This window comes from Gekko japonicus, unplaced genomic scaffold (genome assembly GCF_001447785.1).
Source record: "Gekko japonicus isolate JY-2015 unplaced genomic scaffold, Gekko_japonicus_V1.1 scaffold443, whole genome shotgun sequence".
NCBI lineage: Eukaryota > Metazoa > Chordata > Lepidosauria > Squamata > Gekkonidae > Gekko > Gekko japonicus.
This window is the reverse complement of record NW_015172565.1, coordinates 120651-140316: the sequence shown is the minus strand read 5'-3', so window position 1 is coordinate 140316 and position 19666 is coordinate 120651. Positions and strand designations below refer to the sequence as shown.

At 42.1% G+C, this 19666-nt stretch overlaps 1 protein-coding gene across 1 annotated transcript in view; it reads left to right on the top strand.

The window, feature by feature from the left end:
• Positions 1 to 19412, top strand: part of LOC107118896 (sodium-coupled monocarboxylate transporter 1-like) — a 53254-nt gene extending 33842 nt beyond the window's left edge. The window contains exons 9-15 of the mRNA XM_015421287.1: positions 1116 to 1228; positions 2152 to 2219; positions 2925 to 3011; positions 5933 to 6117; positions 10670 to 10773; positions 17340 to 17425; positions 19239 to 19412. Coding sequence (XP_015276773.1) covers positions 1116 to 1228; positions 2152 to 2219; positions 2925 to 3011; positions 5933 to 6117; positions 10670 to 10773; positions 17340 to 17425; positions 19239 to 19364 — 769 coding nt within the window. The 3' untranslated portion in view covers positions 19365 to 19412. The remainder of the gene's footprint in view (positions 1 to 1115; positions 1229 to 2151; positions 2220 to 2924; positions 3012 to 5932; positions 6118 to 10669; positions 10774 to 17339; positions 17426 to 19238) is intronic.
• The last annotated feature ends 254 nt before the right edge of the window (positions 19413 to 19666 follow it).

Here is a 19666-nt window from a genome sequence, read left to right as displayed (position 1 = left end):
GTACTCAGGCCCACTTTAATTATAATACAACATTTGTCGATTACAGCTTTTCTCCCTAGTATTGTTGCAGATTTTATAAACTCCTTATTTCATTACACTTGTTATTAACATGCTAGTGAAATGCCAATCTAAACAGATATGAAAGTGAAATCTAATATACCATACAGGGTTGCCAGCTCACAGGTGGAACCTGGGGTTCCCCTGGAATTAAAACTCATTTCCAGGCTACAGAGATCATTTCTCCAGAGAAAATGGATGCTGTGGTGGGTGGACTCTATGGCATTGTACCCCCCTGAGGTCTCGGTCCTCCCCAGACTCCAATCCCAAATCTCCAGGAGTCTCCTAACCTGGAGCTGGCAGCCCCCCGCCAGTGGCCAGTGAGGACCTGGCAACCCTAATACCATATGGATTTACTATAATTGTACTACATAAAATATATTATAATATGCTGAACTCTATACATTTTGGGATCTGAAGAATTACTTTCTCCCGTGTAAACCTGTCCACTACTTAAGATTGCCATCAGATACGCTACTCTGTGTTTACTGTCAGTGGCTAGGTTGGAGAGCTCCAGAGATAGGGCATTTTCTGTAGTGGCACCCAGGTTGTGGAACTCTCTACCCTTTCCATTACAAGATTTACAGGATTTTTTTGGGTGGGGATATTTTGATTTTTTTCTGACTGTTTAGAAAAATGTACTCCATCTTTCAATTAAGAGTTTTAGTCGTTGTCCTGGTTATATACAACCACTGTTTTTATTTTACCATCATTTTCACACAGCAATTCTATGTAGAGTTATTCCAGTCTATGCTGATTTATTTCAATGGGTTTAAGACTGGAATAACTCTTCATAGGATTGCCCTGTTATTCAGTGGAGTTAAAAGAGTGTAACTTTGTTTAGGATGGCACTGTTAAAGATCATTATCCTCATAGGAATTTGTTGTTTTAATTGGTGCTGTTTTTATCCTGTTTATACAGCTGTTAGTGTTCCTATGATGATTTACTATTTTAATGTGTATATTGTTATTTATTATGTTTTCAGCTTCTGCTTAGATATATGCATGCAGAGGCATGGTGTAAATATTTTAAATGAATAAATGTTTTGTCTTCCTTAGTACAGTGTCCTCTAGCATCAATGCTTTAGCAGCCGTGACTGTAGAAGATCTAATTAAACCTCACTTTACATCGCTCTCTGAAAGGAAATTGTCTTGGATTTCTATGGGGATGAGTAAGTCTGTATGAAATATTTTCCATTTATTCTTGTTTAATGAAGTAACTTTATTTTCTCATGTATTATGGAATCTACTGCACGGAACTAGCACATCTTAAAAGTTAACTAAAATATCAGTAAGCCTACTATCAGAACTAGATCAGACCTCTAAACCGAATGTGTCAGGATGATAAAAAGAAATCAAAAAGGGCCGTAAAGTATGGGGTATATAAGGGTAGAATGTCATCAGGACATTTCCAGTATTCCCCAGTTATTACTGATATATCTGTGTGTGTGTGTGTGTGTGTGTATATATATATATATATACACACACACACACACACACACACACACACACACACACATACATGAGAACCACTGTTTAGCACAAATTATCTCTTATTCCAGGATTAGAATGTGATTCACTTCCTTTTTGCAAATTATATCTCTGTGGATAGTGAACATAATAAAATATAATTTAGTGTATGAATTCTGTAAGGAGGAAGGTAAGGTCATTCATGCAAACTGCTATTTAAACTACCCCATGTATGGGGGCTTTGCCATCTCAAAGCCATTATTTCCTGTTTCTAAGGTCCCTTGGTGCAAAACTGAAAAAAAAGAACTATGAACTTCAAAACATTTTATGTAGGCAAAGAATTACAAAAATAACTCATCCTGTTATTATGCATATTGCTAATCCTAGATTATTTTGCAGTTGCTAATCCTATGTTATTTCAACTAATCTTCCATAACATTACTTTGCAGGGGTCAAAGTAGGAGTCTGTATTGTGAAAGGGGATTTGTAGAAATTGGTGTCCTTTTTTCTGAAGATAGAAACAGACTGGTTGAATACAAGCCACTATGGAATTTGTGGTGCATAGCCACAAAATTATAAATTATAAAACCGTCATTTAACATGTTTGCATACATTACTTGTTTAGGTCTGTTTTATGGTGGAGTATGCATTGCTATGGCTGCTGTGGCATCACTTTTAGGAGGTTTGTTGCAGGTATGCATTTAATCATTTCTTAATTAATGTTCAGTTGCCTGAGAAAACAGAACAGTCAGTGCTCTCGCCCACTGGTTCAATGTTATCTTTTATTCTTCAAACTACATACTTCTGAAATAGCCTTAAATGAGGCTAAATTGCATAAGTGGTTTAAGCAATGCAGCTTAACTTGTAAGACCACAGATTTATGAATTTATGAATGGAACACATTTAAACTTCAAGCAGATCAATCACTTAAAATGCATGAGCCTGTGTGCGGGGAGAGCGGGGTATAAATCGAATGAATTAATTTTTTTTTGAGTTAAGCTAATTTTAGTCCAGCTGAAACTGTGAAATAGTCACTGAAATCAGTGGATTATAAAAGGAAATGTTGGTCTCCATTACATGCAAAGTGCTTCTTGCTTTTGCAAACTAGCTGCTTCAAAACTCACTTAAGGAAGGCACAACTTGATAGCAGAGAAATTATGTGACTGACTTCTGGCATATGTTTTGATTGATTTAAATGATATGTTGTTTAATTTAGTTAGCGGCTTTGAGTCCCAGATTTCTGGGAGAAAGTGGACGTATTTTCATAAATAATAATTTATCTGTCTACATATCATCACATTTAATCCCATTCTACCCAGAAGTAGGTTAGGGTGGTATGGATAATGTCCCCCTCTATTTTAGTTTATTTCTGAATATAGAACTTTATTTCTTCCTCAGGCAGCTCTCAGTATTTTTGGCATGATTGGTGGACCTCTTCTTGGACTGTTTTCTTTGGGTATCCTCTTCCCTTTTGCTAATCCTGTGGTAAGTAGCTTTTTCTGAATTTTCCATATGATAAGAGGTAGCCTATTATTTTTAGTAACAATTTTGTTATCACTTTCAATAAATACTGCAAAGCTTCAAAGAAATAATCTAACAAAAATTTCAATAAATACTATACAAAAATACATAAAACAACAATCTCTTTTAAAATAATGATACAAATACCTGATTGCAAATAGATGAGGTAGGACTAGGCTTGCCAAGTCCCCCCGGGGGGGCGAGGAAACCCCCGCCCCAGAGGCCCGTTCCCCGCCGCTGGCGGATCGGGCCCCGGGGGGAACCCCACCCCGACATGCACGTCACCCGGAAGTGACGCAACCATGCCAGGCACGCTGGGGGCGGGGCCACGGTCATCCGAGGGAAAACTCTATGGTTTTCCCTCGGATGGTCGTGGCCCCGCCCCCAGTGTGCCCGGCGTCGTCATGTCGCTTCCAGGTGACGTGCGTGCAGTGCGCGCGCACTCCAGCCGCCAGCCGGGAGTCCCCTGCTGCGGCTAAAAAAGCACTTGGCAACCCTAGGTAGGACAAACATTAATTTTCTAAATGTATTTATTTCTTAGATGGCCAGTTCTTTTTCCAGACTTCAGTATGATTGCTGCCAGCTTTCTCCCATATACTCAGTATTTTTAGATCTGTGTGAAGCTGTTCACTTTATCATTTTAATGACATCACATATTTTCTCTAGCTCCTCTAAATTTATTGGTCAGCAATTGGGACTTCCAATGCTGGGCAAACACCATCCTTGCTGAGTTCATGACATTTAAGAGTATTTCTAGATGTTTATATCCACATAATTCAGCACCACCACCAACAAAAATTGGATCTTTTAATTTTTACTTTTTATTTTTACTTCATGTATACCCCACCTTTCTTCCCAGTGGAGACCCACAGTGGCTTACATAGTTCTCCTCTCCTCCATTTTTCCTCACAACAGCCTTGTTAAATACTTTAGGATGAGTGTGTGTGACTGACCCAAGGTCACCCAGCAAGCTTCCATGGCAGAGTGGGAAACTGAACCTGGGTTGCCCAGTTCCTTGTTGATCACTCTAGCCACTCCACTACACTGGCTCCAGAGTGGCTTCTAGAGGAAGTTCCCATCTCTTAAATTTCTAAAATGGCTCTTTTCCAGTGGATTTGGCTCTATCAGTACTCTCACCAGGTATACATATAGTTTAGCTTTTTTGTTGAATAAAACCTACATATGCCACTTATTTTCTTATAAACTTTCGATAGTTCCCAATGAGTTAAATGCCACTGATTAATCTTTTAATAACAGATTTCTCTCTGTTGCATATTTAATTTCATATATTTTCCTCTGTCTTTTGATTCACAACGTTCTCCAACACAGTTTTACATAAATAGCAAAATACATTAAAGTTACATAAAACCATTTTAAAAATAGTAATTAAATCGTAGATTTTCCAGGCTGTATGGCCGAAGTCTTGGCATTGTAGTACCTGACGCTTTGCCAGCAGCTGTGGCATCCTCAGAGGTATAACACAGAAAGATGGAGTACTCTTTGTGTCAACATCTTACAACAGCACTACAGATAAGATTAGAATTTCAATAGCCGATCCATATGCAAAAGAACCTCCTCAGGAAAGCTCCTCCATTAGCATGTCACAGCCTGGGAAACTCCTACAAGATAATGACTGAGCCTTACCTGAGTAGATATAAATTACCTGCCTACCATTTTTCTTCTCACATTGACACAGAGAGTACGCCATCTTTCTGTGTTATACCTCGGAGGATGCCAGTCACAGCTGCTGGTGAAACATCAGGTACTACAATGCCAAGACCATGGCCATACAGCCCAGAAAATCTACAACTAATGGACTCTGGCCGTGAAAGCCTTCAACAACATATAGTAATTAAAATTGCCAGGTGGCACATATGTCAAGTTAACAGTATCAGCAGTTAGCCAAACTTCTCATAAAAGGGTTTATTTATAAAATAAAGAGGGCTTGTTTATTTTACTTAATAAAATACAAGAGGTTTATCACCATTCTGTAAGCCAGGAAGTACAGAAATCTCCCCGTACACTTGGAAAACTAGCACTATTGGGGATAAGATTGTTAGATTTTCTTCTAACTGTCTCACTTTCCATGAGCAGGGAGTTTTGACATGGGACGGCCTATAATTTTACTTATTTATTCAAACATTTTAGTCCCTATTTGAATTCTAAGGGGTTGAACCACGTTTTCCTCTGTAAAAGGCAAGCAACAAGTACCTGAAACCCTGATTTGGATTGCAGGTGTGCAGAGAAAGAAGGGATTTAACCTTTCAAAGCCTTCTCAGTTTCAGTAATTGAAACCTGTTCCCCCCTCCTCAAATGTGTTAATAACAATGCAGGGGGCTGGCTTCAATTGTTGAAACCATGCAGGGGTTGAAGTGTTAAACATCCTCTCCCTCCGTGCATGATCCGTATCCCTATCCAATTGTCCTGCATATGCTGCTTTTGTAAAGACAGATGAACAGAGAGGCGTGTTCTTTGTTGCATCTCTTTTGGCTCTATGTGGAAGGATGTTCCTTGCAGGGAAGCAGCCACCTAGAATGCTTCTCTGCGTACCTTGTTCATGCTTAACTCATGGATGGTGCTTACAGTGTAAATTACACATTGCATGTATTTATTTTATAAACATGCATTGGGAAACCCTGGAAGAGGGAAAATGGTGGGCAAGGGAGAGTTTAATAACCTCCTTCCCCTAATGCAGTCCCTGAAGTTGCTTTGTCCAGAAGCAGAAGCAGCTTTGGATTTCATTATACATATTCATGTGCCTAGTGTGGACCGAGCAGACAATCTGGGCTGAGTTTAGAAATTGTAATAGGACATGGAGATGAGACAGGCTTTTCCTCGCATATTTTCCTTAAGGTTTGAATATAATGTAACCTCCTATTTTTCAGGGTGCATTTGTAGGTCTCCTTGGTGGATTTACTGCTTCACTGTGGGTTGGAATTGGAGCTCAGATTTACCCTCCACTTCCTCACAATAGCATGCCATTAAACCTGAGCACTGCAGAATGCAATACAACTGGCCTAGGAGCTGAAGGCAACTGGACTTCTCTTATGGCACCGCGAGCTACAGAAAGGTGGGTACATGGTAAATTTACCCTACATTTCTCAAATTTAAGCTGATCTATATCTAGGCCTAGAAAATTACTATTTTGATGCTCTCAAATGTTGTGGTTTCTTGTTCACTAAAACCTGACCCTCTTAAATTGGTAGAAGGGTTTCTATTGACATTATTAGGATCCCAGGAGAGGGATGCTCTCCCTCAATGCTCAATACTTAATTATATGTTACTGCAGCTGCTATGTTATATTATTCAGATGGAATGGGATGCTTATATTCATAACTCAAGTGGTAAAGAGCCATAAACTATGTAATAGTGCAGCTGACATAAAGTATGCACTTGTGTTGTATGCATGGCAGAGAAATGCACTTTTTAGACCCGCAGATATTTGGCTGGGTAATTACGAATTAATATATGATATTTATCTCCTTTCTCCTACATAGTTCCTTTCTAAACCTTCCCCTTCATCGCCGAATGCTGTCCTCTAACACTGTACACAAAGGAGGTGATAGAGAAGTGTCAGAGAAAACAAATGGTTGACTGTCAATATCTCAAGTTCCTCTGGAATTCCTCTTGCAATTTTTTGCAGGGAAAACCCCCCTCCATTTGAGCAACATTTACTAATTTCTTATATTTGTTTGACGACTGTTTCTGTAGCTGGAATTCATATTTCCATATTCTCTGGGAATTGGCAATGGAAGTACTAGCCACCGGTAATAGGATCAGACAGTATAAAGACTGGTTAGGCACTTCAGTTATTCAGTCAGAGGCTTCTTCACCTAACTGGTAGTATTAGGGCTGCCAAGTGGGGGTGGGTAAACCCCCGCTTTGGAGGCCCGATTTCCACCGCCGCGGAATCGGGCCCCGGGGGGAACCCCACCCCCAGCGTGCCCGGCGTCATAACGTCACTTCCTAGTGACGTGCATGCAGCGTGCGCGCGCGCTACGGGATCCACCTGGGAGTCCCCTGCTCCGGAGGTGAGTACTACTTGGCAACCCTAGGTAGTATGGCTATTGTTTTGTAGATTCTTAATTCAAACACACACTTATGAATAAACAACCCATGCACAGGGGGAAATGGGTGAGTTGTGTTGCTGTGATCTCAGGTCCCCAGCATGGGTAAACTATCAAAATCTGTAAACTGCCTTGATAGGAAGACACATTTCCCATGTGCCAATTTTACATTCTCCATAGGGCCCTATGAGAGATGCTTTGGGCCACTGGGAAGGTGCCATTCATCATCCTCAGCTCCCTGATCCCAGGGCCCTTAGCAGTTCCTGTTCTGGGCAGGGGAGACAAGAGAAAACATAAGTATAGCAGGGAAGAGAAGAAAGTCCCCCTTATACATCACAATTTAATAGGGCTTGCCCAGGTGTATAGTTTCATGCTTAGTTATTTACACCAAAATGACAAGTAATGAATATATTTTTCTTATTTGATGCATCTACTATGTTAAATCCAGGATCAAAAAGGGTTAAAGAATTTCCATCTTTTCACTGAAATGCTGCAGAACTAATATTCAAGTACAAAAAGCAAATTCTAGCAGTCAAAGTATGCATGCTGCAGGAGTCCCTAATTGGATCTGTGGATATATAATTTGGCCCTAAAAAGCATCTGTGGGGAGGCTCCCAATATCTAGGGGCATCTTGCACTGGAGAAGAGGGGATGTTGACTTGCCATTCCAGATCAACCTAACCTGCAATTGTTCTTTAGGGCCAAATCTCTCCTTATATATAATTCTCTTTTGGTGTGAGTCTTTCCTGAATGTTCCACATGCTCCCACAGCATTTAGTTCCCTGATTTGTCACTCAGAAGCTTACCCTATCCACTCACTGTGTGGTCTGCATCCCGCCCACAGCAGCGCTGCTGGCCAAAACTTGCCTCAGAACACAGTTGCTTTGTTCTGGTAAACACAGCTGATGTCTTCACTCTTGCGACAGCTCCATGCTGTTCCTGAGACCAGCCAGGCTGCAGCGTCCCCCCCCCGCTCGGCCCCGATCCAAACAGTAGGGAGGCCATGGGGGGGGGAGTGCCAGCTGACAGACAGCCACCCCCCCTGAGCCGCCCCCGGCCCCCCCCCCCGGGGGGGGGGGGGAACTGCGATCCAGGCCTCGGGGAAGGGTTTGGCACAGAACGCGCCGGGCGCCTTCGACAGGCCTTGAGGGCCCTGCTGTTCCACCACTCCCTCTGCAACACTCCCCGTGCCTCGTCTTTCTCTGCGGCTGTTGTGCAGCTGCTCCCCCTGGATCAACGGCCAGCGTGGAGGAGGACACCCCAGCCCCCACGCGTTTAACCCTGAGGCTGCGGCTAAGGCCCAGGCTCACACTTGGCAGTGCCAGCAGTGAGTCCCTGCCACCGTCATGGGAGGGGGGATGCCCTGCCTGGGATACGCCCCCCTGGCCACAGCTCAGCAGGGTTGCCCGATCAAGGGATGGTGCCGCTAGATCGCCCACGCTGCCCCCCCAGCTCAGGAGCAAGGCGGGGTTGCCCCTCCTTTGTACATGGCCAGGAGACCCAGTTGCAGATGCGGACGATGGTGATCTGCCTCTGCCCACCTCTGCTGTCAGTCAGTCTGCTGCAACGGCATGGCAAAAGGAAAGGAGACCACTCCATAGAATCGTGCACTCAAAGAGTTGGGAGGGGCCTCTGGGGGGAAGCACTGTCTATCAGCTGGCGCACCCCCCCTTCCCACCCTATCTGGTGTCCGGATCGGGGCCCAGCACAGAGGGGGGGAGGCTCCAACCTGCTTCCAGCGAGCGCATTTCTTACACAAGATGTCTTTCTAGAACTCATTGTATTCCTTTTACAATGGGATTCACTGCTACTTACACGTATTTCAGTATGGGACTCCAGCATCACAAGCAGGTTGGTTCCTAACCAAGAAATTATTCCAAAAGTGTACAGGCACAGAATCATGTAACATACATATTTCTATCAAAATGTCATCTTAAACGGGATTGTTAATCCATGTTAAGTTGAAAGCACACAGGTTGGTTTATAATTTTCCAGTTTACTTCCCATTGTTGAATAGCTGATAATATTGCAAGCAGATGATATATGTGATTATAAATTGGCTGCCGTTCTTATGAAATAAACCTCACATGTGAACTTGTTCAGTGGGATCTAGCCTGACGAAGGGAGCTTTGACTCGTGGAAACTTTTACCCTGAAACTCTTGTTGATCTCCAAGGTTCTACTGGACTCAAATCGAACAACCCTAGAATAACGGCCGTTCTTAAGTCAAAGTCTGTCATTGTTTCTCCTATAGTGGAGCAAGCTTACAGTCAAACTGCACATTACAAAAGAGATCTGTAATTGGATTTCCTAATGTTTAATGTTTTGAAGTAGTCATGTGTATGGAGAGAGTTAGGGCTGTGACAGTGAACAAAGTAATATTTTATTTATTTATTTATTTATTTATTTTTGGATTTATATCCCGCCCTCCCCGAAGGCTCAGGGTGGCTAACAATGAGGCACAAGGGCCAAGTTAAAACAGATAAAAATAGCATAAAAGAGAATAAAATAGTATAATACAGTATAATACAACACAACAAAGTGACGGTGCTCCATTTATCACAAGATGGGATCGATCTTAATCCAACAGCAATGTTCCGGTAGCCTGTCATCCCTTTCTCCTTCCAGGGTCACCTCGCGCCCCGATGGAACCACATACTGGTGGTAGTGGTGCAATAATGCAGAAGTTATGGTGATGGAATAATGGTGTCGGTGGCTCCTACTCAAAAGCCTGGTGGAGGAGCTCCGTCTTACAGGCCCTGCGGAACTGAGAAAGGTCCCGCAGGGCCTGGATCTCCTCTGGGAGCTCCTTCCACCAGGTAGGAGCCGCCACCGAAAATGCCCTGGCTCTGGTCACAGCAAATTTGATATCCCTGGGGCCTGGAATTTCCAGATGTTGACTCCCCGACCATAGTGCCCTTGGGGGAACATATGGGGAAAGGCAGTCCCTTATGCTTAACATTGTCTACCATTCCATTTTCACAACAGAAATCAGACCTACCCCCAGTTGCTCGTAGGTCTGTGTCAGGAAAAATAGGTGTATAATACCAGTATGAGGGGGCAAGTTCTATTGGGGATCCCCTCCCAAGATTGAAGCTCTGATGTAAGCCAGCCCCCATCATGGAACTGCCAGTTTGCCCCATAGTTTATACAGAATTACAAACTGAGTTCAAGATGGGTAGCTGTGTTTGTCTGTAGCCGTAGAAAAGAGGAAGAGTCCAGTAGCTCCTTAAAGACTAACAAAATTTGTGGCAGGGTATGAACTTTTGTGAGTCACTTCTCACTTCTTCGGATACAGCTAAAATGCAGTGACTCACAAAAGCTCATACCCTGTAGAACCCTGCCGCAAACTGAGTTCTGAAACGGTGCTATATAAACCTGAATTTATATTGTCTTCTATCAAGATTATAAATGATGGCTTTCTCTCAGCATATCAGAGGCCTTTTAAAAAATACTGTTCATTTTTCTTAGGACCTGCAGTTTTCTTAGTTTCCATCTTCTGGTTTTTCATATGTTGTTGAAGATGGTTGCAAATAAATTCTGTTTCTCTCCCTAGGCCTGTCCTTGCCGATTATTGGTATTCCTTATCATATCTCTACTTCAGCACACTTGGAACCCTGGTCACAGTTGCTGTGGGAATAGTTGCCAGCCTTTTAACAGGTACTTTTTCTTGGGTATTACTTTTATTGGTTGTTTTTTTTTGATTCATTGAACATTTATGGAACTATCCTTATATGTAAGTACACTGCATGTCTGGAGTTACAACAGTCAGAGTATTTTCTTTTTGTTTGGAAATAATTTTCTCTTTTGTTATATACTGCTGGAGCTTGAATCTGAGTGAAGGCTCCAAAATGCCTTCAAGGCTATTGGTTGTGTTGCCAGTAATGGGCAATCATATTTGTTGCCTTATATCCAATAGCTGTATTGTAAATAGTTACTTTGTATATCATTCATGCAAATGAAGGATCCTAGCTGCCTACTTTGTATTGGTTGTTGTTAAAGGTGGGTGTGGTTTTTACAAGTATAAATAGGTTCCTGTTAAGCCTGTGTCTTTGGTTTGGAAGTTCAATAAAGAAGCATGTTGTTATGAAAAGAGCTGCCTCATCTCAATACTTAATACTGGTGATGAGGATGGGATGCCAGCAACCATAGGCTCACCCCAAGCTGAAATCACTTGCTGAAATCACTCACCTCAAGCTGAAATCACTTGCTGAATCACCAGCTCTCAACCGCGATCATGGCCGTTAAGGGCCACATCAAACCTTTTTTTTTTAAATTGACTCTTCTAAAAAGAAGAGAGTTTATTCTTTTTTCATATAAGAAAAGGGAGGGTATATAGTGGGATAAAGAAAAGGTTGGGTGATATTATTATTAGTATGTTAATCTTTTATGAGTAATACAAAAATCTTCTTTTGGCTTCTTCTGTGAGCTGTCAGTCATCTTTCATCTTAACCTGTAAAGAAAATAAAAATTGTTAATGGATTAGTAGTGTCCTTTTGGTTTTTGTTAGTAAAGTCTTTTCAAGCGCTTTCCGAACTTGTCTTCATGGTTTGGGCAGCCTCCCTTTAATGTCTCTCAAATTATATGATGGACCCTTTCCTGCTCCTTTATCTTCCGGGGTCTTGACTTCCCCCTCCGAGCCGCTGTCTCTGTCACTGTCCAAATCCTCCCCTGTGGCGAGTGCTGCTTCCTCCGGGCTGGCGTGCCTCTTCAAAAAGTCTTGAGCTTTGAAGATGGAATCAATCTTCTCTCTTTTATCTTTGAACTTGAAAGTAAGCCCTTCTGGAATCAACCAGCGATAGTTAGTTTGATGGTTCTGCAAGAATAAGGTCAGTCCTTTGTATGCTTTCCTTTTCATTCGAATTTCAAACGGAACATCCTTCAAAATCCTGATTGTTTGCTCTCCAATCTTCATGGGCATTGCTGAAGATGCTTTTAGTATTTGATCCCGAACTTTCTGCTTTGTAAACTTGACCACCACTTCTGCCGGCAGGTTGTTCAATCTTGTAAAATTGGAATAGGCTCTGTAAACCAGATCCATTTCCTCGCTTATTTTTTCCGCTTCCCAGCCGGTGAGTGTTGCCAAGGCTTCCGCTAAAATACCTCGGAGATCCTCTTTTTCCAGTTCTTTTATGCCCTGAAATCGGAGAGTCAAATTTGATTTTTCCATTTGAAGCATCATTAGCTTTTTATTTTGCAACATTTGGTGTTTTTCTATTTTATCCACCCTTTTCTTGACTTTTTGGGTATCTTCTGTTGTGACCAGGCACTTTTGCACGATTTCCTCCATCTTCTTGGCTGTGTCATTTAACTGAGTCTGTTGAGTATTGAGGACACCTTCCATATTTGTCAATGTTTGGTTGATCTTTTGCATTTGCTCCAGCAGACGGCGCAGAAGTTCGCTCTCCTGTTGATTGACAGCCGGTTCCAGGAGGCGGGAGCCGGCACCGGAAGTTCCTCCCAGCTTCTTTGCCGGCTTGTCCTGAAACTTGTTCTGGCTCGACATCTTGGTTTTTTTGTTTACTTTTTAAAAGTTTGTGCCGCGCAGCTACAAGATGAAATTTCCTGTCTTTCTTCTAACAATTCACCATAAGGTAGCACTGCTCTTTTCAATTTTCACTCCCCCCCCCTCTTTCTGTTAAATCACTCTTTGTTACGTAGGGTGGGGGGGAATCTCCTCCCTCGCGATTTTTCAAAAAAGGGGGGGAACGCGCTCAGTTCTTTTTCTCTCGTTTCGACTGGCACTCACAGTTTTAGCCGAAAATCTTCTTTTAAATGCTCGTCCGCTTGATCACCCGGTGACGACCGGCGGCTCCGCTAGTCCCCATGCGGGGCACTGCCGCGGCTAGGGCCATTGGGGCATGGGGCGAGCCTCAATTTCCGACTATCCGATCGGGAAAGAGGCACATCCCCTTCGCGCCCCGGATCGGAGCACCCTGCCTGGGGCTCCTTAGGGTCTCCACTTGTGCGGATTCCCCCCCTTTGCCGCGCATGGGCGAAACGACTTCGGGAGCGTCCCGAAGATGCGTCCGCCATTCGCGAAGTCCAAACCGGAAGCCCCGGCCACATCAAACTTTTTGATGCAACAATTGGGACGCCTATGAGGCCCAATGAGGCCCAATTCTAATTCTATCTCACAGCCAATGAGATAGGAGGAGATGAAAAGCAGCGCACATCGTTCTTCAGCATCTGTGGTCAATCCATGTTCAAGGTCGCCTGGGCTTTGCTGGCCTGGGCTCAACTCAAAGACACCCCATTCAGCACGATCAAGCAGTGCCTGAAGGACCACTTTTCACCATAGCCTTCAGAGATTGCTTGCCACCACACATTCTACAAGCGTGATCAGGCCCAGGGTGAGACTATGACCACCTTCGTCAGTGCTGTATGCAAGGCAGCCTGAAACTGTAACTTCCCCCATCTTGAGATTGCCCTGAGAGAACACCTCATCTGCGGCCTGTGGGATGAGAAACTCCAGTGGCGGCTCTTTGCCAAGAAGGTCCTCAACTTCAAGACCATGCTAGAAGAGGCCATTGCAGCAGAAGCAGCCGGCCTATCCACCAGGGAAGTTCGGAAGTCAAGGAGTCCAGCTACCACCTGAAAAGCCAAGACAGTTCACCGGGAAGCCGTCACTGAGGACACTGATAAGGATGAGGAGGTCCTGTGGATGAGAGTGGAGCAACACGAGTGGACACTGAGAGACTTTAAGGGAACCCCTTGTGCTGGCTGTGGTGGTTCTCACACAAGGAAGATGTGTCAATTCCAGGACGCCAAGTGCTGAGCTTGCAGCAAGATGAGCCATATTGCCAGCATTTGTCGATCAGCAAAAGACAACAGTCCACTGATGCCTCGTCACTGACCGTCGCCGGCTCCAAAGAAGTGGGCCATACAGTGGTTCAAACCCGGATCAAGTCCACCATTCGGCTCGGAATCAACAGACAAGGTGCCGGATTACAGACTTGTGAGAAGATCAGAGTGACTGTGCTTATTGAAGGCAACCCCTGCGAAGTGGACGTGGACTCTGGGTTGGCGCTCTCAATTATCTCAAAAGAGACCTTCCAGTGAGTATGCCCCAGGAAGTCAATCCATCAACTACAACCCTTCAAGGTTCATCTCACCAACTTCCAAGGCCGCCACCAACTTCCAAGGCCGCCATGTGCCTGTGGTGGGGATAGGCCTCATCCACGTCAGCTACAAAGGCTTCAGCGGAACCTTGCACGTCGTTGTTGTCAAAGGTCGCTGCACAAGCTTATTGGGACTGGATTGGTTCGAGGTGTTGGGCATCCATGTCACAGGAGTCCAACAAATTGGCCAATCAGCATGCAGCACTATCTGTGAGGAGTTTTCGACTGTCTTTGAGGACTCCTTGGGCCAATATACAGGCCTACCAGTTCCCTTTGAACTCGACCCTTGTGTCCAACCAATCAGAGTAAAGCCGTGGCGAGTTCCTTTCACTCTCAAACCAAAGATCGATGAGCAGTTGGACAAGCTCATCAGCCAAGGCATTCTTGAATCCGTTCCACATGCGTGCTGGGAAACACCCATAGTCACTCCAGTAAAACCCAGTGCCGGATTTACGCATAAGCTAAATAAGCTACAGCTTAGGGCCTCGCAATCTGCTGGGACCTCGAATAAAAACACAATATAAAAAGTGATTTCAAATATTAAAAAGGTGTATATATTTTAAAAATTTTTGAGACCAGCGGATGTAATTTAAAACAGTAGGGGGCCTCTGGGTTTTGTATAGCTTAGGGCCTCAGCAAGTCTAAATCCGGCCCTGGTAAAACCAGATGGATCCGTGTGCATTTGTGCTGACTACAAATGCACAATTAACAAGGCCCTACCACAACACGCCTACCCTGTACTGGTTGTGAACCACATTTTGGCGTCATTGGTGGGAGGTCAGGTCTTCACGAAGCTTGATCTGGCTCAAGCTTATCAACAGTTGCAAGTTGATGAAGCCACCACAGAAGCCCAGACTGTCGTTGCTCACCATGGGGCATTCAAAGTAAAAAGGCTGCAGTTTGGTGTCAGTGTTGCTCCTGGCATATTCCAGGAACTGATGGAAACACTCCTCAAGGGTGTTCTGGGAGGCTCTACATGCTGGACATCCGGGGATCATCTGGATGAAGGCATTGGCCTGCAGCTATGTTTGGTGGCTGGGGCTAGACAAGGCAATTGAGGACTGGGTACACTCATGCTGGGTCTGTCAGAAGTCCAGACCCGAGATGCCGCAAGCTCCTATTCACTCCTGGGAATCTCCACGGGCTCCATGTTCAAGGCTGCACATTGACTTTGCCAGACCCTTGTTGTTGATGCCTTCTCAAAGTGGCTTGAGGTAGTTCCTGTGTCTTCTGTCGATTCCACCACTGTTATCAGAGCCCTTTGATGCCTCTTTGCCACCCAGATGCAGTCGTCTCCGACAATGGCGCACAATTCACATTGCAGGATTCCAGAGATTCCTTTTGAGCAATGCCATCAGACACATTACTTCAGCACCTTTCCACCCTTCAACAAATGAACAGGTGGAAGTATGGTGAGATCCACCAAAGACTCACTCTGCAGATTGGGCCAGAGGGACTTGGGACAGCGGCTGGCTGATTTCTTGTTGTACTAGTTCATGCAAATGAAGGATCCTAGCTGCCTACTTTGTATTGGCTGTTGTTAAAGGTGGGTGTGGTTTTTACAAGTATAAATTGGCTCCTGTTGATCCTGTGTCTTTGGTTCAGAAGTTCAATAAAGAAGCATGTTGTTATGAAAAGAGCTGCCTCATTTCAATATCTTTCATGGTTTCTCCTTTAACATAAATAAGTCCTTTAACTTGAAGACTGAGAAAATAACATTGTAGAATTTATTAAACTTGTATCCCAAGTTTAATAGCCCAAAAATGGGCTCAGGGTGACTCACAACATAATAAAAATGATAAAAACCAAGATATAAAAACAGTTAAACAATTTAAGCAATTAAAACAAGATGGCATTAAACACAAGTAATCCAACGTCTCCTGTGAGGCGATGGTAGATGGCCTGATTTATAACAGTTTTAATTAGATGGTAGGAGGTACCTAAAATATAGTGCCCAAAGATGATAAACAGTGTCTAGGAGGTACTGGGCAGGTACCAGAGGCAGGGGAGGCCAATATGGTTTAACATCCGCCACCTCACCCAAAGGCCTAGTGGAAGAGCTCCGTCTTACAGGTCCTGCGGAACTGTAATAGCTCTTGCAAGTCAATATGTACATAGTAAATAAATATGGTCATTTTCTGGAATAAGAGAAGATCTCTTAAAAGAAATGACATCTATCATAGAAGAATGAAACTGCATACATAGACATCCATGTATAGGAAATCCTCATTAGGCTCTGTATTAGTGTTGAACAGTTCAACTCCAGTGCAAAGAGGTAGATATGATTTTCATTTTCATATGATTTTTCACAGTATTCATGTGAATAATTAATACTTCTTGAAACCCAGAGTTTTGCAAATTCAAATTATGTTGCTCCCACTCTCCTTGGCTTTCAAAACCAAATTATTCAAGAGACTTTTCTGTGCAGGCAATAGAGTTGCACTGCACTAAATGATCAGGGACTGTGGTCTGTACTATTGTGTATTGTTTGCTGAAACTAGGATCCTACTGTGTAATTTTTGCATCTCTTAATATGTCATGTTAATACTTATGCTTTGCTTCAGTTCTGTTTTTAGACTTGGGGTTGATTCTGCAACCCTAATTCCTATTGCATTGTTTATTGAATGTCCTGTCCTGTTGATTGTATTGACTCACTCTGTGTAATCCACTTTGAGCAAGTGAGAAAGGCAGACTATAAATAACATAAATAAATAATGATGAAATTATGTCCAAATTATGTCCAAATTAATTCAGCAAGGTATGTGAAAGATCTCACTATCATAAGTATTATCTATGGATATCACAATGGTGGATTATTCTATGTAATCTTACACCCCCACAATCCAATTATGTTTTGATAGAAAAAAGAAATCCACAAATGATCTCAAAAGAGATGGTTCCAAGAAAACTGCACAAAAGGAGCTGTACTAATTTTTTTTAACTCACCAATAAGTCCTGATGTATAAAGAAGCTTCTTGAGAAACAGTTTTATTTCTTGAGTTGAATATTTCCACTGGCCTTCTCAACAAATTCTGGAACAAAAACTACTGATTCTAATAAATAAACTTTGGAATGGTTCTGACCAACTAAACTGATATTTTTTAGGAGGATTACGGCAAAGTGTGGATCGGAAATTCATGATAAACAAGGAGGACTTTCTGTCGAACTTCTCATTTTTGAAACCTAAAAAAGTAAGTATCATTTTATAACATAATTTGATTCTTCTTGTATAGTAAAAATACTAATTTGTATTAACATAAAATAAGTTATTGTACAGTTTCTACTGCCATATCTTATAGGTACTTTCAATATTTCCTGTGTGACGGCCCCTTATCTGGGGAGGCCTGGTTTCACTTTAAAAGTGTTCTTTTTATTTTGTTCTATTGGGGATATTCGGCTGCCACCAGGAAATTTAAGGCTTTCCAAACCTTTATACTATACTGTTTCTATTACTGGGTAGTCGAGTTTAAGGCTTTTAAAGGTACTAAGTGTCCCTGAGGAAGGATTCCTTTCAGCTGGTATGTTTAAGCTGGTATGTTCAAGACGACCCCTTATCTGGGGAGGCCTGGTTTCACACACATATAAAACAAGGAATCATTACATCCTGTATGAAAGGAGACCATTGGTTTAATTAATTTCTTCAACATTTCATGGTTGTTTGTAAAAAATATCTCCCTTGAACATTATCCAAATGAAATTTGGTACTTATACCTAGGACAAAATTCTACAGAGTTCTAACGATGTGGAAAGCTGAATATCTTTAGTATCCGCCCCATCCCCCTGCCAAGAGGCTAACCCAATAACTAGAAAGATGCCAGAAAAGGCAGATAAGATGCAATTATTAATAAGCAGATGTACTTTGGTTACATACAAATACACATATTAATAATGTTTCTAAAAATGAAATAATTAAAAATGTTCTCATCCTTATTAATTGCTGTTGTGACACAAAACACTGAAGCAGGGCAAAGATTACTTTCCATTATTGTATGCATTTGGAGGCTACTACAAGCTGCATACAGAAACCTATCCATTAGCTATTTAGTTAAAAAGTGATGTTAAAATATTTGATCTAAATATGAAGATTTCTAATGAAACAGTTGTGCTTGGATTTTCCTTTATCAATCCGGTACGGAAATATATTTCTAGTGAGAATCTTCTATAAATTATAAATATTTTTCATGATCGTAACACAGTATTTAGGAATTACATAAAGTTCCAGAAAGCATTGCTAACAAATTATCTGTAACATAATTCCTTGGGATACTGGAACTAGTCAAACAAGCTCGACAGCTGCTTTTGTGTAATGCTTTATATTGCAAATAAGCCAACTAAATTTTTCCTTCCTGTCTAATCTGTTTTCAAATAATGAAGGAAGAGCCCTCTCTAGTGGTCACAACATGCTTTGATAATGAAATTCTTGTGTGAAGTTGAAGAAACCTTTTTTTCCCGCAAACTGCCTGTTGAACAACAGGTTAATTTGTATTCGTTCCACATATACTTTTTTCTGTTAGACTAAAGAGATGTTTATCCAATTTATTATATTTATAAACTATCTTTCAGCCATAAGTGCTCCACATTGGTTTACAATGAAAACAGTATTTTTAAAATTATGGTGAAAATAACAAGTCTTAAAAGAAATCTGAAACCTAAAGTTATTGGACAAGCCAGGTTGAACCCATCTGGGTGTTCATCTTGACCTTCAGGGCAGTATTTTAACAGATTCCAATAGAAAGCCTGTTAGTCTGTCTAGTGACTTGGCATTAAAGTACTACATGCCAAACATTGTATGGATATATTGTGTACTTAAGAGTATTATGTTATCTACTGATAGCACTGAGGGCGTGCAGGAGCCCATGTTTTGTCCAGATTATCTCTCTGTAGCTTTAGAGCTGGTACAGCAGATGACATGTTTAATTCTGAGGATATTTCGATGAGAAAAGCCGTCACCACATACAGCAATCTCCTTCAGTGTACATTCATTGTTCTAATTTTGTTTTCCAGGAAGACAAAGTTGAGGTTTTGAACTGGAAACAAGTTGCTGATGAAGGAACAGACAATCCAGCTTTCAATCACATTGAAATGGATTTCACAGACAATAAAGAAAAAGTCAATGGTGTTCATACATGAAAATCTTATTGAACTTTGTGCTGGTTGGCAGCTACTGAGACATGCTTCCCGAAGAAAAACATTCCAATGAAAAATGGTAGTTACCCTACTTGAGACTATGAAAATAACTGCTGACTAAATTTTGCACAATCATAGCCAAGAGATGGATTCTTGGAGCCAAGAATAAATTGAACAATATGCATATGAACAGTTGCAAGTAGAGAGTAATCATGTTGCTGATTTTAAAAAACTTAGGAAGCAAATTTGAGGTATTTAAAATATAAATAGCTGTGAGTGTGCTACAAGAACAAAGTTGGACTTCA